General features: G+C 45.6%; 1 protein-coding gene across 1 annotated transcript in view; it reads right to left on the reverse strand.

Moving 5' to 3' along the window:
- The window catches only part of SFXN5 (sideroflexin 5), a 447,465-nt gene extending 445,974 nt beyond the window's left edge, over positions 1-1,491 (reverse strand). Inside the window, exon 1 of the mRNA XM_077478081.1 lies at positions 1,223-1,491. Within this exon, the coding sequence (XP_077334207.1) occupies positions 1,223-1,426 (204 nt within the window). The 5' untranslated portion in view covers positions 1,427-1,491. The remainder of the gene's footprint in view (positions 1-1,222) is intronic.
- Positions 1,492-24,787: the final 23,296 nt, after the last annotated feature.

Below are 24,787 nucleotides of genomic sequence, written 5' to 3' on the forward strand. Positions count from 1 at the left end.
AATCTTGCTGATTGATAGGGGATCAAATACTTATTTCACTCACTAAAATGCAAATCAATTTATAACTTTTTTTTAAATGCATTTTTCTGGATATTTTTGTTGTTATTCTGTCTCTCACTGTTGAAATAAACCGATCAATAAAATCATAGACTGATCATTTCTTTATCAGTGGGCAAACGTACAAAATCATCAGGGGATCTATTTTTTTTTCTCACTGTACACCTCTATAGGATGTATATACACCTCTATGGGAACCAGATCTCCTCTGTAGGTTGTATATACACCTCTATGGGAACCAGATCTCTGTAGGGTGTATATACACATCTATGGGAACCAGATCTCCTTTTTATGGTGTATACACACCTCTATGGGACCCAGATCTCCTCAGTAGGGTGTATATACACCTCTATTGGACCCAGATCTCTGTAGGGTGTATATACACCTCTATAGGACCCAGACCTCCTGTGTAAGGTGTATATACACCTCTATAGGACCCAGATCTCCTCTGTAGGGTGTATATACACCTCTATAGAATACAGACCTCCTGTGCAGGGTGTATATACACCTCTATGGAATGCAGACCTCCTGTGTAGGGTGTATATACACCTCTATAGAATACAGACCTCCTGTGTAGGGTGTATATACACCTCTATAGAATACAGACCTCCTGTGCAGGGTGTATATACACCTCTATAGAATACAGACCTCCTGTGTAGGGTGTATATACACCTCTATAGAATACAGACCTCCTGTGCAGGGTGTATATACACCTCTATAGAATACAGACCTCCTGTGTAGGGTGTATATACACCTCTATAGAATACAGACCTCCTGTGCAGGGTGTATATACACCTCTATAGAATACAGACCTCCTGTGTATGGTGTATATACACCTCTGAATACAGACCTCCTCTGTAGGGTGTATATACACCTCTATGGAACACAGAGCTCCTCTATATACGCCTCTATAGCAGTCAGTGACATTTCCACGCCCCCTTCAGCAAACCCCGCCCACACCAGTCTCAGCCCTCCAATCCTCACTCGTCCTTCGCCCACCGTGTTCCCGCCCAGCTCGTGACTGACAACTCCCCCGGCCAATAAGAGGGCACAGACTAAAAGACGCGGGGGCGGAGCCGACCGGCACAACACAGGGCACGCGCCCCACACTACCGGCGCGCCCCCGTTCCCCGAAGTGACAGCGGCGCCCCCTTATCTCACTCACCTGCCCGAAGCGGGGCCTCCCCAGCATGAACGGGGGCACGTCCGCCATGTCCCTGGCCGTCCTCGCCGCGGGGGTTGCCGGGAGCTGTAGTCCTGGCGGGGAGGCTCCTCCTGCACTCATCCCCCGGCTGCCGATACCGCTACTACTGCCGAGCGGGACAGGCCCCGCCCCCTCCTCTGCTGCTGTCTGACAGGTTCCTCCCATCTCCACTACGGCCCGCTGCTAGGTGACCGGCCACGCCCACTGCCTCAGCCTGCGCCGCCGCGATGTATCCACACACGCCCCCCTCCCGTACAATAGATGGCCACCTGGCTACGCCCCTCTCCGCCTCTTCTTTAGTCTGATTGGCTCGTTGCCGCCCCCTACGTTACTGGATTGGCGGAGAATTGTGGGAGGGGAGGACAGACGTGCTCGCTGTTCCTGGTGCCCCCCCCTCACATCCGGGGAACTGAGCGGCAGCTGTTACCAAGAGCAACCAGTCAGCGCTGTTTTTTAAAGCGAACCTGCCTTTACTGAAAATAAAACCCTTGTCTTCGGCCCAGTTCGTCTGTTTTCTCACATATATGTTAAAATAATCATTCTTGTGCTAGAAAATGATTCAGAACCCGCAAACGTGACATATATGAAAGCCGAGGCCCTGGAGAATAAAATGGTGGCTGCCGCCATTATGTATGTCAAGCGACATTTGCGCAGTTGTTTATCGAACGCAAATCTTCAGAAAAAAAATACACTTTAACCACTTCCATACCGGGCCTATTCTGACACTAAAAATGTTTAAAAAAAAACATTTTTTGCTAGAAAATTACTGAGAACCCCCAAATATTTAAATATATATTTTTCTAACACCCTAGAGAATAAAATGGCCGTCGTTGCAATACTTTCTGTCACACCGTATTTGCGCAGCTTTCTTACAAACACAGTAAAGTTAGCTCAATTTTCTTTCTATATTGTGAAAGATAATGTTATGCCGAATAAATTGATACCCGACATGTCACGCTTCAAAATTGCGTCCACTCATGGAATGGCAACAAACTATTACCCTTAAAAATCTCCATAGGTGACGTTTAAAAAATTCTACCGGTTGCATGTTTTGCATTACAGAGGAGGTCTAGGGTTAGAATTATTGCTCTCACTCTACCGATCGCGGCGATACCTCACATGTGTGGTTTGAATACTGTTTTCATATGCGACTTACGTAGGCGCTCACGTTTGCGTTTGAGCACAATGGGACAGGGTCTAACGACATATTCGGCGACCCATCGCAGTTTGCTACGGAAGTGACGTTCCGTCGCCGCCATCTTGTTACACCCCACACTCGTCCACAGTAAGGATACACTAAGCCCCCCTTGTACACACAGTCGGACGATTCCCTTACCAAAGATGGTGGCGCCTCCACCCGAGAGCCGAGGGAGAGATTGGCTTCGGCTGCCGACATCACAGACGCCCTGGACAAGGAAGGGTCCTTATTTTAAAAGTCAGCAGCTGCAGTATTTGTATTTGTTAAAAAAAAAAAAAGAAGAAATTTGGCGGAACTCCCGCTTTAAAGGGGTTGTAAACCCCCAATGTTTTGTCACCTTAATGCACGCCCCGGAAGATTTTACCCCCTTCCTGACCAGAGCACTTTTTCGCGATTCGGCACTGCGTCGCTTTTACTGAACTGACAATTGCGCGGTCGTACGACAATGCTCCCAAACAAAATTTACGTTATTTTTTTCCCACAAATAGAGCTTTCTTTTGGTGATATTTGATCGCCACTGCTGTTTTTATTTTTTGCGCTATAAACAAAAAAAGCAACAATTTTGAAAAAAACTCAATATTTTTTACTTTTTGCTATAATAAATTTCCCTTAAAAATATATAAAAAAGCACATTTCTTTCTCAGTTTAGGCCGATACGTATTCTTCTACATATTTTTGGTAAAAAAAAAAAAAAAAAAAATCGCAACAAGCTTATATAGATTGGTTTGCACAAAAGTTATAGCGTCTACAAAATAGGTTATTGATTTATGGCATTTTTGTTATTTTTTTTTTATTAGTAATGGCGGCAATCTGGAATTTCTAACAGGACTGCGACATTATGGCGGACACATCGGACACTTTTGACACTATTTTGGGACCATTGTCATTTATACAGCGGTCACTGCTATAAATAGACACTGATTACTGTGTAAATTGACACTGGCAGGGAAGGGGTTAAACACTAGGGGGCGATCAATGGTTAAATGTGTGTCCTAGGGAGTGATTCTAACTGTGGGGAGGGTGGGCTACTATACATATGACAGCGATCACTGCTCCTGATGACAGGGAGCAGTAGATCTCTGTCATGTTGCTAGGCAGAACGGGGAAATGCCTTGTTTACATAGGCATCTCCCCGTTCTGTGGCTCCGTGACACGATCGGCGAACATCGAGACCTGCAGGCACGGTCACGCTGTATGCAATGGGCGTGCGCACACTAGCCCCGCAAATTAAAGGGGACATACAGGTATGCCCATTTGCCCACCACTGCCATTGTGCCGAGGTACAGTATATCGGTGTGCGGCGGTTGGCAGGTGGTTAATGTAGCAAAGTCCCGGGGCCCCTGAATTTCCATCGGAAAAATCTTTGATGGTTTTTCCGAGGGAATTCCAATCAAGCTCGGCTTGCATACACACGCTCACACAAGAGTTCTCTGAACTTTCGACCGTCAAGAACGCGGTGACGTACAACACTACGACGAGCCAAGAAAATGAAGTTCAATGCTTCCGAGCATGCGTCGTATTGTTTCCGAGCATGCGTAGGAATTTTGTACGTCAAAATTGGTACAGACGATCAGAATTTCCAATCGGAACTTTTTCCGACCGAAAAATAGAGAACCTGCTTTCAATCTTTTTCTGGCTGGAATTCAGCCAGCAAAGGTCCGATGGAGCATACACACGATCGGAATTTATGACCAAAAGCTCTCATCGGACTTTTGCTGGCAGAATTTCTGATCGTGCGTACGGGGCTTTACTTAAACAGAACTGTGGGAGAGCGAGTTAGGGCCAGGACACCCTTAGGTAGATGCAATGTTAATTGGCAGAGTCCGAGACTTCTATAGGTAGACAGGTGAAGGACTCCAGCCGGACACCACTTCTGTATAGGTAGGACTGCTGTCTCCTATGGCAACAATCTTGTAGAAGTTACTAATGGTAAAGGTATTCAACTATCTGCAACACGAACAGTTCTCTTTACCCCACCATCGCTGATTGTGGGTCTTCACTCAACGAGCTCCCAGTCTCTTTCACTAGACTTCAGATCCAAAAGCCACTGGATCCCCTGAGCTCTTCCACTGTAGCACTCAGTATCTTCCTCAAGCATCATCCCCGCTTCAACGCTGGGTCCCTGCCTTGGCACTCCAGATACTCCTCAGGCTTCACCCTTGCTGACATGTTAGGTCCTTGGCTTGGCACTCCACAAGCGTCACCTCTGATGTCCCGCTGGGTCCCTGACTTGGCACTTGCTGACGCTTTCCCACTTCTTCACCGTTCCCAGCTGGTGAGAAGTCTTCTCTGGTTGGCGAGAAGTCTTCTCTGGTACTGTCCTCAGCTTACTCACAATGGTCTCCGGTAGCAAGGTGGATGGTCCCTAAGGTCCGGTTCACACTGGAACCGGCTGTAGATCCCACAGGAACGCTGTGTGTCCCCATTCTCAGCTCCAGGGACGAATCAGAGCCAAAACTTTGCCTGAAATGGAGCTAAAGACGCACAGTGTACTCCGCAGCCACCCCCTGAGATATGTGAACCGACTCCATAGAGAGCCAGTCACCTTCTCCTGCTATGCAAATTTGATGTGAGGAAATCCACATCCAATTCGCATAGGTGTGAACCCAGCCTTAGTGGTGACAGCTTTCCTTCTACCTCTGACCAAGATTGGTTCCCTGGCTGGCAGAACTGGTACTTTTGGTTGGACTACATACCCACAGTCCCAACCCTGCACTACTTCTGGATAGGCTCTCAGATAGCAGCCAGATGTCCCCGGGATAGACCTTAGGTTTCTGGCCTCGCAGCCCGGGGCAATACAACACACGTCCACCTAGACAGCCGTCCAGGTGGCACAGAACCCCCGATCACCTGACTCCACCCAAATAAATAGGTTCTCCCAGCAGGCCAGGGACCCAAGGAAATCCCTGGGTATTGGCTGAGACACCCCATTCATTCCTAATTTGTCCTTGCAATGCCCTTGTCTTATCTAATGTCACCAGATACCGAAGCGAGAGAAGTGCAGCAATTCCAGAATTCGTCCGAAATCAATTGACCTCCTAAAACTTGGCCAAGGCAAGTATCACTTGGCAAATACATTTAACAGCAACCCTTCCTAAACATCAGGGTGCTACATTAAAAAAAAATGTTTTTGCTAAAAAATTACTTAGAACCCCCAAACATTATAAGCAGGGTGCCAAGGTGTTCCCTCACACCGTACTACTTGACTCAGCTGAGGATCTGCATATCATACAGCCTGACTCTGGAAGGTCCATGTGCTGAAGTGCTTAACTCAGCTGGGGATTTGCCATACTACCTGACACAACAGAGCAATCCTGTGCTTCAGTGCTTGACTTTGTGGACCCTAGGCAAAACCTAATTTTGCCGACCCCGTGGCTCCACCCCCTCTGCCCTGCCCATGTATACCCCACCTTTTTAAAGAAGCACCAATCAAATGCAGCCTCACCAGCACCCATCAATGCAGCCTCACCAGTGCCCATCAATGCAGCCTCACCAGCGCCCATCAAATGCTGCAGCCTCACCAGCACCCATCAAATGCACACTCACCAGTGTCCATCGTATGCAGCCTCACTAGTGTTCATCAATGCAGACTCACCAGTGCCCATCAAATGCAGCCTCAACAGTGTCCATCATATGCAGCCTAACTAGTGTTCATCAGTGCAGCCTCACCAGTGCCCATCAAATGCAGCCTCACCAGTGTCCATCATATGCAGCGTCACCAGTGTTCATCAATGCAGCTTCACACCAGCGCCCATCAATGCAGCCTTACGAACGCCCATAAATGCAGCCTCACCAGTGCCCATCAAATGCTGCAGCCTCACCAGCGCCCATCAAATGCAGCCTCACCAGTGCCCAACAAACGCAGCCTCACCAGCGCCCATCAATGCAGCCTCACCAGCGCCCATCAAAGGTAACCTACTCGCGCCCATCAATGCAGCCTACCTTCAATTAATGTTTGCTTGATTCCATTCATTCAGGAGTCGGGACACAGACACAGTCCACCGCCACCGCTGTGCCTCTGACAGTATGTGCAAACAGAGTGGCAGCTGCCTGCTGATGCTCAGAGTTAGTTGCTTGCTGCAGAGAGAAGAGAGTAGGAACACCAGTGTCTGGGCGCACTAGGCAGCAGTGTGCCCTAGGCAGCTGCCTAGTTTGCCTAGTGATAACACTGGCCCTGCTGCCTGGCCCAGCAGTGTATTTGTGTGCCGTATTGCCTGACTCAGCGGAAGATGACTCTGTGTACAGTACTTCATACCTTCAAACTTTTTAGGATGGAAATGCGGGACACCTATTAGTAAGGTGACCAGATTTTTAAAATGAAATCCGGGGACATTTTCTTTTTTTTTCTTTACTAGTAATAGCGGCAATCAGCGCTCTCTGCCCATCGCCGCTGCCGCCTGCCTCACAGCCTGTCAAGTCTTAGTCTCCGGGCTACTACTGGGTGGGAAGCGGAGGAAAATCACTCTCCCAGGGAAGGCAAGGGGATAAGCAGGTAGGTGGCTGACCGGGACTTGAGCCAAGGCAGAAGAACATGTGAGCAGAGCTGGATGGGCATGCACCCGAAACTGAAGAAATATTCCCTCCGCTCCGACCAGCACATCATCATCAGAAAGGGGCACAGATAATGGAAAAAAATACACCCCCCTAAGCTAGTAGGAGTGGCGGGGGGGGGGGGGGGGTGGGGGGGTGTAATTCAGATTTTTTTTTCTTTTAATTCTGCACTGACTGTCTTTGAAAAATTGCCCCTGTTCAAATCCAATCCGGGGACAAAACCGGGGACAGACTTGGTCCAGGGACAGTGTCCTCAATCCAGGGACTGTCCCCGGAAACCGGGGATGTCTGGTCACCCTACTATTAGAATAAGTATGTAGGCATAGAACACACCCCCTGCCACACCCCTTAAAGGAGAATTGTACAAAAAAAAAAAAAGATTTGTTAAAGGGGTTGTAAACCCTCATGGTTTTTCACCTTAATGCATTCTATGCATTGAGGTGAAAAACCTTCTGTAGTGTTGCAGCTCCCCCCCGCGCACTTGTTTTGCTTACCTGACCCCAATCTTTTTCCAGCCAGGAACGAGCACACCAGCACTAGCTGGTGTCTCATGTCCTGATTGGATAGATTGATAGCAGCACAGCCATTGGCTCCCGCGGCTGTCAATCAAATCCAATGATGTGGCCCCAGGAGGGCGGGGCCAAGTCCTGCATTCTGTGTGAATGGGCACAGATGTGGGACTCGGGAGCGTACCCGCATGGGTGTCCACCAAGGAGGGCGCTTCTCCAACGTGGACACTTGATGTGGGGAGGAGCCACTAGCGCCATTGAGGGACCCCAGAAGAGGACGATCGGGGCCACTATGTGCAAAACAAACTACACAGTGGAGGTAAGTAAAAGTTTGTTTTTTGTGTTTTTTTAAAACAAGGGTTTACAACCCTTTAAACTTTTATTAATTACTACTATTCCTTTATACTGCCTTTTGAAATTTACAAATGCAGCCATTTAGAAATTGGATGAATGCTACTTTCACACTTGTACAACTTGTCCTGCGATTTGGGACTGCAAAGTCGCATGACAAGTCTGTCCCTATGATTTCCAACAACAACCATTAATATTAGTACGCCTTCAAGTCGTGCCGACTTCAAAGTAGTCCCTGCACTACTTGGTCTGACTTTGATACAAGTTCAGGTTCCTAGACCTCAAGTCTCCCTGAAATCGTGGCAAAATCGTGCAACTTTGAAGTCACAATAGTGTGAAAAGGGCCTAAAGGTTTAGCACTGGGAAACACTTTTTGAAAGATAAATAGTGCATTTTATATACAACTATATAGATCAGAGCAAAATGTGGGACAAATGAGCAGGAAAGAGGGACATTGTTCCAAATCAGGGACAGTTGGTAGCTCTGGTCCATGTACCGTGCTGGCTGACTCATTTGAGCGTCCATGTACCATACTGTCTGACTTATGTGAGGGTCCATGTACCGTACTGCCTGATCCAGTTGATGGTCCATGTGCCGTACCACTAGACTCAGTTGATGGTCCATGTGCCGTGCCGCCTGTCTCATTTGAGGGTCCATCTACCATACTGCCTGACTCAGTTGATGGTCCATGTGCCGTACCGCCTGACTCATTTGAGGGTCAATATACCATACTGCCTGACTCAGTTGATGGTCCATGTGCCGTACCGCCTGACTCATTTGAGGGTCAATATACCATACTGCCTGACTCAGTTGATGGTCCATGTGCCGTACCGCCTGACTCATTTGAGGGTCAATATACCATACTGCCTGACTCAGTTGATGGTCCATGTGCCGTACCACTAGACTCAGTTGATGGTCCATGTGCCCTACCGCCTGACGCAGTCGATGGTCCATGTGTCGTACCGCCTGACTCAGTCGATGGTCCATGTGTCGTACCGCCTGACTCAGTCGATGGTTCATGTACCATACCGCTTGACTCAGTTGATGGTCCATGTACCATACTGCCTGACTTTTTGAAAGATAAATAGTGCATTTTATATACAACTATATAGATCAGAGCAAAATGTGGGGCAAATGAGGAAAGAGGGACATTGTACCAAATCAGGGACAGTTGGTAGCTATGGTCCATGTACCGTGCTGGCTGACTCATTTGAGGGTCCATGTACTGTACTGTCTAACTCATATGAGGGTCCATGTACCGTACTGCCTGATCCAGTTGATGGTCCATGTACCGTACTGCCTGATCCAGTTGATGGTCCATGTACCGTACTGCCTGATCCAGTTAATGGTCCATGTGCCGTACTGCCTGTCTCATTTGAGGGTCCATCTACCATACTGCCTGACTTAGTTGATGGTCCATGTGCCGTACCGCCTGAATCATTTGAAGGTCAATATACCATACTGACTGACTCAGTTGATGGTCCATGTGCCGTACCACTAGACTCAGTTGATGGTCCATGTGCCCTACCGCCTGACGCAGTCGATGGTCCATCTGTCGTACCGCCTGACTCAGTTGATGGTCCATGTGCCGTACCGCCTGACTGAGTTGATGGTCCATGTGCCGTACTGCCTGACTCAATTGATAGTCCATGTACCGTACTGCTTGACTCAGTTGATGGCCCATGTGCCGTACCGCCTGACTCATTTGAGGGTCAATGTACCATACTGCCTGACTCAATTGATGGTCCATGTGCCGTACCGCTTGACTCAGTTGATGGTCCATGTGCCGTATTCCCTGACTCAGTTGATGGTCCATGTGCCGCACCGCCTGACTTAGTTGAAGGTCCATGTACCGTACTGCCTGACTAAGTTGATGGTCCAACTGCCTGACTCAGTTTATGGTCCATGTGCTATACTAGCCTAACTCATTTGAGGGTCCATATACCATACTGCCTGACTCAGTTGATGGTCCAAAGAACTATAGCGCCTGACTCAGTTGATGGTCCATGTACCATACCGCCTGACTCAGTTGATGGTCCATGTGCCTGACTAAGTTGATGTTCCATATACCGTACTGCTTGACTCAGTTGATGGTCCATGTGCCCTACCCACCTAACTCATTTGAGGGTCTATGTTCCATACTGCCTGACTCAGGTTATGGTCCATGTGCCGTACCGCCTGACTAATTTGAGGGTCAATGTACCGTACTGCCTGACTCAGTTGATGGTCCATGTGCCATACCGCTTAACTCGGTTGATGGTCCACGTACCATACCGCCTGACTCAGTTGATGGTCCATGTATCGTACTGCCTCACTCAGTTGAAGTTCCATGTGCCGTACCGCCTGACTCATTTGAGGGTCAATGTACCGTATTGCCCGACTCAGTTGATGGTCCATGTGCCCTACCGCCTGACTCATTTGAGGGTCCATGCATCATACTGCCTGACTCTGTTGATGGTCCACGTACTATAAGCACATACAGAGGTCCAACACTTCTGGAAGTATTGGAATTCTGTGAAACATTTATTAAAACTACTTGAAAACAATAAAGAGCAAGAAGGGAATAATGTTGTTATAAAGCTTGCTCTATTGCTTTGACATTTTATTTAAAATAAATCTGGTTTCAGGGTCTCTAATGTAAATTCAGAAGTTGCTTTCAGTTTGTTACTATTAGGAAGACGGTCCAAAGCCGTGATGTGCAACCAGCAAGTGCATGTATATAGGAAATGGCTGGAAGAGATCAGTAGAACAGAGATGGAAAAAAAGAGTGAAAATGTTGATGATAACTATTGGTAGCAAATTAAATACCATCTCATTAAGGTTTACATCTACTTTAAACCCTATTTTCCTTTCTGCACTAGTGGAAACCTATTAACTTACAGGAACATTTGTGGAAATAAACACAACCAAATATGGGAAAAGCAGACAAACTCCATGCAGAGTATTTCCCAGGCTTAATCAAAGCTAAGTGCACTCCTGTGACCCATAAGAGAAGTATGGGCAAAAAAACTTTGGCTATACTTCTCTTTTAATATTCTTGTAGGGCTCCAGAGGCAGGGAAAACATACCCTCAATGCAGGAAGATGGATAATATTACCCCAGAGTGGGTCCATGGCAGCAATGAAGATATACACAACAAAGATGGATGACAGTCACTTCAGTTTCTTTGCTCTGGCTCACAGGAAGAAAGGGTTAGAGTATGGGTCTCCTTTCCATCAGGGTTCCAGACCTCGCCAGATTTCTCCTCCTTCAAAAGAAGTTCCAAGATCCCCCAAGGGCAGACACTATTTACCCACCATCATTTGCCTCTGCCATCTTGGATTCTGTACCCTCTTCGACCTAGCAGGGCAGTTTCAGGAATTCTGTGCTAAGCGTCACAAAGACTGTGGCCTAAACAGTGTAACCATTGCACACACCTCCCCAGGCCGCAGCCTGGAGGGAAAGTGAGCTCACCAGGCAACTCCCCAAACATTTATAGCCTCTCCCAGCATACATCATTGGCCATGAGCCTCCTAGTGGTTGCCAGAGGGGACATACATTTTCAATGGAAAAATATTGTCACTGCCCCATAATAGGGTTGCCACCTCATCCCTTTAAACCGGAAAACACATATGAATTACCACCTTAATCAGCCACAGAACCTGTGTAATTAAGATGTGTTTGGATTTAAAGGGATGAGGTGGCAACATTATCCCTCAAGCATTCCCCTGCGTGCCAGTGATACCCCGTGGTGGCAGCAGGGAACAGCAGCAACCTTGAACCTAGGGGAAAAACCAAGTGAAAAAAGAATACAAATTGGCCTGGGCTACATTCTCTTGGCCGAGACCAAGGCAATTTTTGTAACTAGGCTGCAAGATCTAACCAATGCATTAACACCGGCACCTTTTTTTTATTTTTATTTATTTCCTCTCCAAGTCTGCTACCTGCACTTATATATGTGTTTTTCAGGGTGTGGGTCTTCAGGCCTGCCCTGAAGTTTAGGGGGAGGGTATTTTTTTTATTACGAGCGCTTGCACTGAACATGGATCTATTTGCACAAAGACAGAGGGTGCAAGTCACTGCTCTGATGGGGGGGGGGGGGGGGGGGGGGGGTTGTGGTTCTGTGGCATTCAGGTCTTTTGGTCTCTCGCCATCCAAAGGTGTCTCACTTCAGGAAAACCCCTCACCAAATACTGGTTGGACTAGCTTTGGCTGGTCCCTAAGGCTCGGGGTCCAGATGTGGCCCTCTGCTTGTCTTTATCTGGCCCTTGGGGGACGATTTCACCAACTGACACCAACGATGGAGCACTGTTACACCTACTGACATCATCAATGAGGCACTATTCTGCTATTCTGCCACAGATACCAGGGTGCCTTGACGAGGCTCTGTGGCTTACGCATGCATTTGCAAATGCGCACGCACTAAAGCCCTGTTTTTAACGTACTGTTAGACAGGTTAATTTGGTTGTGTGCGAGCTGGTGGTAAGTAGGCTGGGTTTTTCCTGGGCGTTCCCCAGGCCTTGTTGTTATCTGATTTAGCCTTCCAATGCCACTTACTGCTATAGCTAGTTATAGATGAGGGTGGTGGTGAGTTTTTTCATATCGTATTTGTATTGGTCCAGCAATGCACCAACACCTTTGCAGCCATTGTGCTACATGCTGGGTGTTTGGTGTGCTGCATGTACCTTTAAGAAGGGGTGGGCTCCCCTTCAGTCCACCTGACCTCATCTATCCATTAGAATGCATGTGCCTCCACTGTGGGGACACTCATATTTTATTGTTAGGACCACAGATACCAGGGGTGCCTTGATGAGGCTCTGTGGCTTACGCACGCGTTTGCAATTGCGTGCGGACTAAACCACAGTTTTTAACATACTGTTAGACAGGTTAATTTGTTTGTCTGTGAACTGGTGGTACGTAGGCTTGGGTTTTTCCTGGGCATTCCCCAGGCCTTGTTGCTATTCTTCTCGTTGATATCAACAATCGGGCATTATTCCTTCCATCAAAGCCAATGATGGGGCACTGATGCTGGGGTATTTCTACTCCCACTGGCCCCCTAAAGCTTGAAGGACAGTAAACTGGCCCTTTGCCTAGAAAGTTTGGAGACCCCTGCCCTTAGGAGTTGGGTCTACCTGGCTTCAGCCTAGGTAGACCATGGTGTGCCTTGCCTCTGTCAGGAGCCTTGCGCCTGGAGGGGTTCAGGGTTAGAGGCACTTTATCTTTGGAGGTCAATGGAGAACTGGCCATAGTGTAACCTATGTGCACTTTTTTTTGTGTTGTGTGATTTCAAGGTTCACTTTTTTTATTCACAAGGGTTTTTGACAAAGCACTGCACCTAGTTAAAAAAGCCTTTGGCTAGGTGAGCCTGAGTGTGCCTTGCCCCTATCAGGAGTCTTGTGCCCCGAGGAGTCAGGAAAGGGTGCTTTTTCTTTGGGAGGAATGTACCCTTATGCTTCGTTCACATCTGTGCAGGTGATTGTCGCTGCGGGACAGCACCTGTTCCCTCAGCCACAACCACCTGCACAGAAAAACACAGGAGATGTGTGTGGGTGCCATTAATGCACTGGAAATTGCTCCCGCACTGGAAACCGCACTGCACTTGCAGTTCCCATGCGGACTGCAATTCCAAAAATGGAACAGTGACATTTTCCTTGCGTTTCAGGAGGCATGGAAACCCATTCATATGATCGGACTGCCACGCTCACGCAAAACACGGCTCATAGAGCCGCATCAGTGTGCGCCAGGCCTAAGGCCCAGTTTAGATCACATGTTAGCGAGAACTAGCGTTCCTGCTCACAATTTTTAAACCGCGATTTACACACGTTTCTGCATGTTGCGCATATGGCAGCCCATTTACTTGAATAGGCTGCCCTATGCACATTTGCCACCCAAAAGAAGCTCCTGCTCCTTTTTTGGGTGACAAGCTTTGTGCGATTTTTAAATGCACATTCTTGCCACAATTATACTGAAATGTGCATTTTGCCGTGATTTGGCATTACGATTCCAGCTCGCCTATTGTGAATGGGGTCTGAGTGCACTTACTGTATTTGTGTGTTCACTTACACTTTTTCTATTCACTTTTGGTGTTTAGCTTTTGCTCACAGCAGGCTGGAAAAAAAAAAAACATTTATTTCCTTATATCTCCTTGTACCCCTTCTCATCATAGTGGCAACATCTCCTTTAATTTTTATTGGCTGCTCCCCAATCTCTCCGAGGGATGAAACCATCTTTTCAATTGCTATTTGCTAAGTCTTCTTATGCCCCATACACACAGTCGGAAATTCAGACGGAAAAAGTGCGATCGGATTATGTTGTCGGAAAATCCGATCATGTGTGGGCTCTATCTGACTTTTTCTGTCGGAATTTCCGACGGAAAAAGTTTGAGAGCTGGATCTAAAATTTTTCGACAACAAAATCCGATCTGACTTTTTCCGATCGTGTGTAGAGAATTCCAACACACAAAGTGCCACGCATGCTCAGAAAAAATTTGGAGACGAAAGCTATTGGCTACTGGCCTCTACGTAGTCCCGTTGTACGTTATGAACGTCACCTTGTTCCAAACGATCAGATTTTCCAACAACTTTGTACGACCGTGTGTATGCAAGACAAGTTTCGCCCAAAATCTGTCTGAAAAAATCCGACGGATTTTTGTGGTCGGAATGTCCAACCGTGTGTATGGGGCATTATTCTTGGTCTCGTTATTTGCTTATATGTGCTACATCCATGTGACCAGTTTAAATGTATACTTTGTACTTGCATCAGTGTTGCCAACCGTTTGTATTTTTACTGGCTAGACATATGCGATTCATTTCAATCCGAATTAAAATTCCGCCAAATTTTTCATTATTCGGGATCCAAAATAACAAAACTACATTTTGCACAACATTCGAATTCAAATACTTTTGCTCGATTTGTTTTAAAAAATTAAAACAAATCGAAAATAACAAAGCAAAATTTCGCACGAAATTCTAATTCAAACACTTTTCTAATCAAAATTCGGACACTTTTCTAATCAAATTCAGATACTTACTGAATTAGAATTCAAATAGTTTTTGAATTCAATTTGAATTTCCGAAGAGGAAAAAAATAGAATAGAAAATAAAGTAAGCGAGTATAATAAGATAGAATAGAAAATAAAGGGACAGAATAGAAAATAAAAGAATAGAGTAAAACAGAACATATAGAAAATAAAAGAGCAGAATAAAATAAAATAAAGTAGAAAATAAAGGAATAGAATAGAATAAAAAATAGAATAAAATAGAAAGAATATAACCATATTCTGAAATTCAAATTGTGAATAGAATAAATTTGAATTGAATAGAATAGAATAGAATAGACAATAGAAAAGAATATAGTAAAATAGAAAAGACATAACAATATAACCATTTTCCGAAATGCAAATAGATTAGAGAAGAATATAATATATATATATATATATATATATATATATATATATATATATATATATATATATATATATATATATATATATTATATTCTTCTTTCCTGCAGCTCAGTGTGAACCTGGACTAAATGTGAGGTCTGAGGTCTTTTTGACCCCAGATCTCACATTAAAGAGGTCCTGTCATGCTGTTTTTCTATTACAAGGGGTCTTTACATTCCATGTAATAGTAATAAAAGTGATCCAATTTATAAATTTTTTTTTCAGAAGAATAATGTAAAACAAAAGAATAAAAAGTTAAAGACATAAGAAAAAAAAATGAAAGCGCCGCGTCCCTGTGAGCTTGCGCGGAGAAGCGAACGCATACGTAAGTCGCGCGCGCATATGACAATGGTGTTCAAACCACACATGTGAGGTATCGCTGCAATTGTTAGAGCGAGAGCAATAATTCTAGCACCCGTCTGTAACTCAAAACTGGTAACCTGTAGACATTTTTAAACGTCGCCTATGGAGATTTTTTAAGTGCCAAAGTTTGTCGTCATTCCACAAGCGGGGCGCAATTTTCGAAGCGTGACATGTTGGGTATCAATTTACTTGGCGTAATATTATGTTTCACAATATAGAAAAAAAATTGGGCCAACTTTACGGTTTTCTTATTTTTTTAATTAAAAAAATAGTTTTTTCCCCCAAAAAATTAACTTTGTAAGACCGCTGCGCAAATACGGTGTGACATGAAGTATTGCAACGACCGCCATTTTATTCTCTAGGGTGTCTGAAAAAATATATATAAAATGTTTGGGGGTACTAAGTAATTTTCTAGCAAAAAAAAAAAAACTGATTTTAACTTTTAAACAACAAGTGTCAAAAATAGGCTTGGTCCTTAAAGCGGTAGTAAACCCGCAATTTTTTTATTTTTTTTTTACACCTGCAAAGCAAAAGGCATAATGAGCTAGTATGCACCGCATACTAGCTCATTATGAAATACTTACCTTAGAACGAGGCCCCGACATCTGGCCCGATCCACGCCCGATCCACGCGATTTCTTCCGGGTATCGCGGCTCCGGCGCTGTGAGTGGCTGGAGCCGCGATATCGTCACTCCCACGCATGCGCACGGGATATTTCATTCCAGCCGGCCACTGCCGGATTTTCAGGCCGAGAATCCCCTTGTGCGCATGCACCGCTGCAGTCAGCGGCGCATACCGAGGGGAATATCTCCTAAACCGTACAGGTTTAGGAGATATTTTCTTTACCTACAGGTAAGCCTTATTATAGGCTTTTCCTGTAGGTAAAAGTACCAAAAATGAGTATACAACCACTTTAAGTGGTCAAAGTGTTACTAAACCCACAACAGTCTGCACATGCACAGCTCCCAACTGTCCCTGATTTGGAGAAATGTCCCTCTGTCTTTCCCTCTTTCCTACTCATTTGTCCCTCATTTTGGTCTGATCTATAGAGTTGTATATAAAATGCACTTTTTATCTATCAAAAAGTGTTTTTCAGAGCTAAACATTTCATCTGATTTCTAAATTGCTGCGTAAATTCCAAAAGCCAATATAAAGGAATAGTAGTGGTACAAAAAGCACTTGTGGGTTTAACCAATCTTGTTTTTTGTACAATTCTCCTTTAAGGGGGTGTGGCAGGGGGTGTGTCCTATGCCTGCATACTTTTGCCAATAGGTGTCCCTCATTCTCATCTCAAAAAAGTTGGGAGGTATGTATATGTAGTAAATCAGTGGTTCTCAACCCTGTCCACAAGTACCCCCAACAGGCCATGTTTGCAGCCCAAAGGACCAGGCCCCATTTTGCGATTAGGCACTGTGTCGGTTTAACTTGACAATTGCGCAGTCGTGCGACGTGGCTCCCAAACAAAATTATTTTTCCCCACAAATAGATCTTTCTTTTGGTGGTATTTGATCACCTCTGCGGTTTTTATTTTTTGCGCTATAAACAAAAATAGAGCGACAATTTCGAAAAAAAAATCAATATTTTTTACTTTTTGCTATAATAAATATCCCCAAAAAATATATAAAAAAAACATTTTTTTCCCTCAGTTTAGGCCGATACGTATTCTTCTACATATTTTTGGTAAAAAAAATCACAATTAGCGAAAAAGTTATAGCGTTTACAAAATAGGGGATAGTTTTATGGCATGTTTATTAATATATTTTTTTTTTTACTAGTAATGGCGGCGATCAGTGATTTTTATTGTGACTGCGACATTGTGGCGGACACATCGGACATTTTTGACACATTTTTGGGACCATTGTCATTTATACAGCAATCTGTGCAATTTAAATGCACTGATTCCTGTGTAAATGACACTGGCAGTGAAGGAGTTAACCACTAGGGGGCAGTGTAGGGGTTATGTATGACGTTATGTGTTTTTTTATTGTAGGGGGGCGTGGCCTGGCATGTGACATCACTCATCGTCCTTCCCTATAAAAGGGAACAGATGATCGGTGACAGCCACATAGAGAAGCACGGGGAGAGGTTTGTTTACACAGACCTCTCATCATTCTTCAGCTCTGTGACCCAATCGCGGGACACCAGCGGCAATCGGGTCCGCTGGTCCCGCGGCCACGGTCACGGAGCTCAGGACTGGGTCGGGAGTGCGCTGCCGGCAGCGCGCTCCCCACCCACGGCTGGGCACTTAAAGAATCACGTACCGGTACGTGAGTGTGCCCAGCCATGCCATTCTGCGGACGTATATCAGCACGAGGTGGTCCTTAAGTGGGTAAATCAGAGTCAATGGCTTGGCATTTTTGAACAGCTATTTTATCTAAGAGAAATTCCAAAAACGTGGACTTGTGGGAAGTACTTGAGGACTGGGCTGAGAACCACTGCAGTAAAGCATGCTCGTTACACTCACTGTGGAACCTAAGGGTTAATCCTCTGCATTGGGTAAAAAAGGCAGTTTGATCCTGTCTTCTCTGATCCTCCCCTTCTGTCACTGTCCCCAATATATCTCCTGATAGTACAAAGCCTTTGGAGTCACTCTGCACATGCTCAGTTTGCTGTGTATTGCTAGAGCATTGTTTTTTAAGTTTCTTGGGAGAGGGCATGTGATTAGCACAGGGTCAATCAGCACTGTCCAGACAGAGGGTCAGGGGTCCGGCAGCCTCATAGGAAAATAAGAGGAGAATGAAAACTCCTCCTACAAGCTTTAACCAGACACTGATTGAAGTCACGAGACTGCTGTATACTGCTGATGAGAAAAGTTATTTAGCAGGTTATATTTACTAAAATAAATGCATTTCCATGTTCTGTGTAGTGTGGGGGACCAGATATAGTGAATGCAGGGTCCGGGGTTTAGTAATACCTTAACCACTTCCAGACCGCCGCACGCTCATATACATCCTTACTTTGAAGGGGGATATCGTTGTTATGACAGCAGCTGGCTGCCATAACCCCGGTATCCTTATGTTCGGCCAGCGGTCTGCTTCAAGGTAAAAGTGGTCTCTGCAGCGGATTCGCCGTGAGATCTTTTTATTGGTTGGTGGGAAAGGGCCCCCCGCCGTGCTCTGGTGCCCTCCGCAGCTTACCGGAGCCATCGTAGCGGCGGAGGCGATCGGATGTTGTCCCTTGCTGGGTATGGAGACAAGTGAGGGGAAGATGGCCTCCACCCGTCTCCATAACATTGCAGGGCGGAAGTGACGTCAAAACGTCACTTTCGCCCATAGCTCTTTAAGGGACATTTTTTTTTTATTCTTTTTTTAAATGACAAATTTTTTTAAAAAATGTTTTATTGTGAGGTCTTTTTGACCCCCAGATCTCATATTTCAGAGGTCCTGTCATGCTTTTTTTCTATTACAAGTGATGTTTACATTCCTTATAATAGAAATACAAGTGATCCAATAAAAAAAAAAAAAAAAAAAAAAAAAGTGTAAAAATAAAAAAATAAAAGTTAAAATAAATAAGAAAAAAAAAAATTTAAGCTCGTGTGGAGAAGCGAACGCATACGTGAGTAGCGTCCTCATATGAAAACGTTGTTCAAACCACACATGTGAGGTATCACCGCGATCGGTAGAATGTTTTAAACGTCGCCTATGAAGATTTTTAAGGGTAAAAGTTTGTCGCCATTCCACGAGCGGGCGCAAATTTGAAGCGTGACATGTCGGGTATCAATTTACTCGGTGTGACATTATCTCTCACAATATAGAAAAATTTGCCTAACTTTAATGTTCTCTTATTTTTTACTTAAAAAAAAGTGTATTTTTTCCAAAAAAAAAGTGCGCTTGTAGGACTGCAACGACCGCCATTTTATTCTCTAGGGTATTAGAATTTTTTTTTAGAATATTTGGGGGTTCTAAGTAGTTTTCTAGCAAAAAAAAAAACAGTTTTTAACTTGTAATCATCAAATCTAAAAAAGAGGCTCGGCCTTTAAGTGGTTAAATCACATTGTTAGGTGCATATTGTACTTGTTTGTAGTTTATATACTGACATTTTTAAATTTTGGGGGAAAAAACTTGGCTGTGTCAGTAAATTGTGGGTGTTGTGTCAGTAAATTTCAATCTGGAAGCTTTTCAGCACTGACTTCCATACATTGCACTTTACTTTTGTCTGTCTGTAAAAACGTCACTAAAGACGCAGATTGAAGGTAAAATGAAATTGCGGATCTTCCCCCGCTGCTATAGAACTAACCCCCGTTTTCTTGATCAGTAGAAGTGAATATTATTTAGTGAATGGCTCCATCCTTTCGATTCCCACAATGAGGAAATAAATTGAATTTGTAGTCGGCGCCCCGGACAGTGTTCTCTGGATCTGCCACCATCCTGGAAGCCGGGATAATGAACGCTGCCTGAACCGACATTGGCCCTTTAATCAGAGCCATGCTTCACCAGGAGACAGGTATAATGGGATCATTTATTACCCGGACAGCTCCTCCGCCGGAGACCCCGCGGAGAGGGAATGCCGAGTAGTAAGCCATGCTTCAGAGATGTTCTGTATAATGCCGCCATCTTGGAATTCCAACTCATCTCGTTCTCTACTTCATCTTTCTGCACAGTTATTATCACAAATTTCATTCCTCTGAGACGGGGCCGTGAGATAATAGGATTCAGAAATACCATTCTGTGCGCTTGTGTAAGCTTTTAATTTAACCACTTACCTACCGGGCACTTTCACCCCCTTCCTGCCCCAGGCCAATCTTCAGCTTTCAGCGCTGTCATACTTTGAATGACAATTGTAATACTGTACCCATATGACATTTTTATCATCTTTACAAATTGAGCTTTCTTTTGGTGGCATTTAATCACCACTGTTTTTTTTTGCTAAATAAATTCATAGTTTGGTAGAAACATTTTCAAACAAGTAATTTTTATCCTTTACTGATGAGGCTGCACTGATGGGCATTGATAGGCTGCACTGATGGGCACTGATGAGGCTGCACTGATGGGCATTGATAGGCTGCACTGATGGGCATTGATAGGCTGCACTGATGGGCACTGATGAGGCTGCACTGATGGGCATTGATAGGCTGCACTGATGGGCACTGATGAGGCTGCACTGATGGGCACTGATGAGGCTGCACTGATATGCATTGATAGGCTGCACTGATAGGCATTGATGAGGTTGCACTGATGGGCTCTGATGAGGCAGCTTTGATAGGCTGCACTGATGGGAACTGATGAGGCTGCACTGATGGGCACTGATGAGGCTGCACTGACGGACATTGATGAGGCTGCACAGATGGGCATTGATAGGCTGTTCTGATGGGCTTTGACAGGCTGCACTGATGGGCACTGATGAGGCTGCGCTAATGGATATTGATAGGCTGCACTGATGGGCATTGATGAGGCTGCACTGATGAGCACTGTTGAGTCTGCACTGATAGGCTGTGCTGATGGGCATTGATAGACAGCTCTGATGGGCACTGATAGGCTGCACTGATGGGCATTGATAGGCTGCACTGATAGACATTGATGAGGTTGCACTGATGGGCACTGATGAGGCTGCACTGATGGGCATTGATAGGCTGCACTGATGGGCATTCATAGGCTTCACTGATGGGCATTGATGAGGCTGCACTGATGGGCACTGATAGGCTGCACTGATGGGCACCAATGAGGCAGCATTGATAGGCTGCACTGACGGGCACTAATGAGGCTGCACGGATGGGCATTGATAGGCTGCACTGACGGGCACTGATAAGGCTGCACTGATGGGCATTGATAAAGCTGCACTGATGGGCAATGATAGGCTGCACTGATGGACATTCATAGGCTTCACTGATGGGCATTGATGAGGCAGCATTGATAGGCTGCACTGACGGGCACTGATGGGCATTGATAGGCTGCACTGACGGGCACTGATGAGGCTGCACTGATGGGCATTGATAGGCTGCACTGATGGGCATTAATAGGCTGCACTGATGGGCATTGATAGGCTGCACTGATGGGCATTAATAGGCTGCACTTATGGGCATTGATAGGCTGCACTGATGGACATTATTGAGGCTGCAACTATTCCCCCTCCAGCTCTGCATTCAGTACTGGGGGAGGGGGGCATAGAGGCTCTGATGGGACAATCAGCCTCCACCAGGGACTGGTCACACTGGACCAGCTGGGACATTTCACGTTCAGTTTGGTGCACACATACACACACCGTCATGTGTGCATCAAGATGAGAAGTCATGGCCTCCAATACAACCGACATTGTCCCCCATGGATACCTGAGGAGAAAGAGCCAGAAGCTGTGGGGGAGTGGGACAAGGAGAGGAGGGGAACCACGGACCGTCTGTCCCATCACCCCCCAACCGCCATTCAGCACCCCAACACTCTTCATCTCCCAGCCACAGTCCAGTCTAAATAGTGTGTCCAGGTTTGAGGAGGACTGAAACTCTGACACATCATTCAAAACCGGACTGTCCGGGTGAATCCCAGACAGATGGAACCCTAGGGGCCGGTAACAAGGTCATATAATAAGGATTTTAGCGTATTTTTAGCAAAAATATACTTTGATATTATCTGGGGGGTGGGAGGGAGCGGGGGCCCTGTCAGGTAGGCAGTATAGGGCCCCATGATTGGATGGGGCACTATTCCTCCCACTGACACCAATGATGGGGCACTATTCCTCCCACTGACACCAATAATGGGGCACTATTCCTCCCACTGACACCAATGATGTGGCACTATTCCTCCCACTGACACCAATAATGGGGCACTATTCCTCCCACTGACACCAATGATGTGGCACTATTCCTCCCACTGATACCAATGATGGGACACTATTCTTTCCACTGACACCAATGATGGGGTACTATTCCTTCCTCTGATACCAATGATGTGGCACTATTCCTCCCACTGACACCAATGATGGGACACTATTCTTTCCACTGACACCAATGATGGGGTACTATTCCTTCCTCTGATACCAATGATGGGGCACTATTGCTCCCACTGATACCAATGATGGGGCACTATTCCTCCCACTGACACCAATGATGGGGCACTATTCCTCCCACTGACACCAATGATGGGGCACTATTCCTCCTACTGACACCAATGATGGGACACTATTCTTTCCACTGACACCAATGATGGGGTACTATTCCTTCCTCTGATACCAATGATGCACTATTCCTCCCACTGATACCAATGATGGGGCACTATTGCTCCCACTGATACCAATGATGGGGCACTATTCCTCCTACTGATACCAATGATGGGGCACTATTCCTCCTACTGACACCAATGATGGGGCACTATTCCTCCCACTGACACCAATGATGGGGCACTATTCCTCCTACTGACACCAATGATGGGGCACTATTCCTCCCAATGACACCAATAATGGGGCACTATTCCTCCCACTGACACCAATTATGGGGCACTATTCCTCCCACTGACACCAATAATGGGGCCCTATTCCTCCCACTGACACCAATGATGGGGCACTATTCCTCCCACTGACACCAATTATGGGGCACTATTCCTCCCACTGACACCAATAATGGGGCCCTATTCCTCCCACTGACACCAATGATGGGGCACTATTCCTCCCACTGACACCAATTATGGGGCACTATTCCTCCCACTGACACCAATAATGGGGCAATATTCCTCCCACTGACACCAATGATGGGGCACTATTCCTTCCTCTGATACCAATGATGGGGCACTATTGCTCCCACTGATACCAATGATGGGGCACTATTCCTCCCACTGACACCAATGATGGGGCACTATTCCTTCTACTGACACCAATGATGGGGCACTATTCCTTCCACTGATTCCAATGATGGGACACTATTCCTCTCACTGATACCAATGACGAGGTACTATTCCTTCCACTGATATCAATGATGAGACACTATTCCTCCCAATGATACCAATAATGGGGCACTATTCTTTCTACTGACACCAATAATGGGACACTATTCCTTCCACTGACACCAGTGATGGGGCACTATTCCTCCTATTGACACCCATGATGGGACACTATTCCTCTCACTGATACCATTGACAAGGTACTATTCCTTCTACTGATATCAATGATGGGGCACTATTCCTCCCAATGATATCAGTGATGGGGCACTATTTGTGCCACTGCAAGAGAATGTCACCAGCATACCAAGGACCTCCAGAACGGGTCCAAAGCTTTATTCAGCCATCACATCGTTACAGCCGATACCAACATTTCGGAGCCGGCGGATGCTGCAGAACCCACTTATATGCACGACCATTTCTATAGGAACGTGTGTGTTGAGAATAGTGCATTGAACCATTCCTCCTACTGACACCAACAATGACGTCCTATTATTTCCACTGACACCAACAATGAGGCACTGTTCCTTCCGATGACACCATCAATGGGGCACCATTCCTCCCACTGACACCAGTAATGGGGAACTATTCCTCCCACTGACACCAGTAATGGGGCACTATTCCTCCCACAGACACCAGTAATGGGGCACTATTCCTCCCACAGACACCAGTAAAGGGGCACTATTTCTCCCAGGGATCCCTATCGATGGGGCACTATTCCTTTAACTGACGCCAACAATAGGGCCCGGTTCCTTTTATTAATAGGCCATATGATCATGTTCTTTTTCCCGTATTTTGTATATATAATTATGTCCGTGCACATTTTTCCACAAACGTTGCTTGTATATTGTTTATTACATTTATTTTTTCATGAATCTTTTTTTTTTTTTTTTTTTTTTTTTTTTATAAATTTTAATAAAACCTTCTCCAAAATTCACCTATAATCCTACTTTAGGTTTCTGAGGGTTCTACGATTTGCTTTGTACTTTTTTTTTTTATCCATAGATTTAGTTTATTTATACTCTGTGCATTTATCTGATCCATGGTCCTATTGTCATAAATGTTTCTGACAGAATGTTTATTTTATCATCCATATTTTTTGTATCATCCGTCGTCTTCCAATGTGTCGCTCTTGTATTTGTTGTATACCATGGTATATGTAATGGGATCTTCCTGTCTGACGGCACGCGGAGAATGCAGCAGCTCATTCCTGCTATCCCCTCCCCTCCCCAGATTCTCCTGTGTCTGCGGGGGAAATGGTGCCCCATCGAT

This window comes from Lithobates pipiens, unplaced genomic scaffold (assembly GCF_037356315.1).
Source record: "Lithobates pipiens isolate NorthernLeopardFrog02 unplaced genomic scaffold, aLitPip1_a1.2 Scaffold_13, whole genome shotgun sequence".
Classification (NCBI taxonomy): domain Eukaryota; kingdom Metazoa; phylum Chordata; class Amphibia; order Anura; family Ranidae; genus Lithobates; species Lithobates pipiens.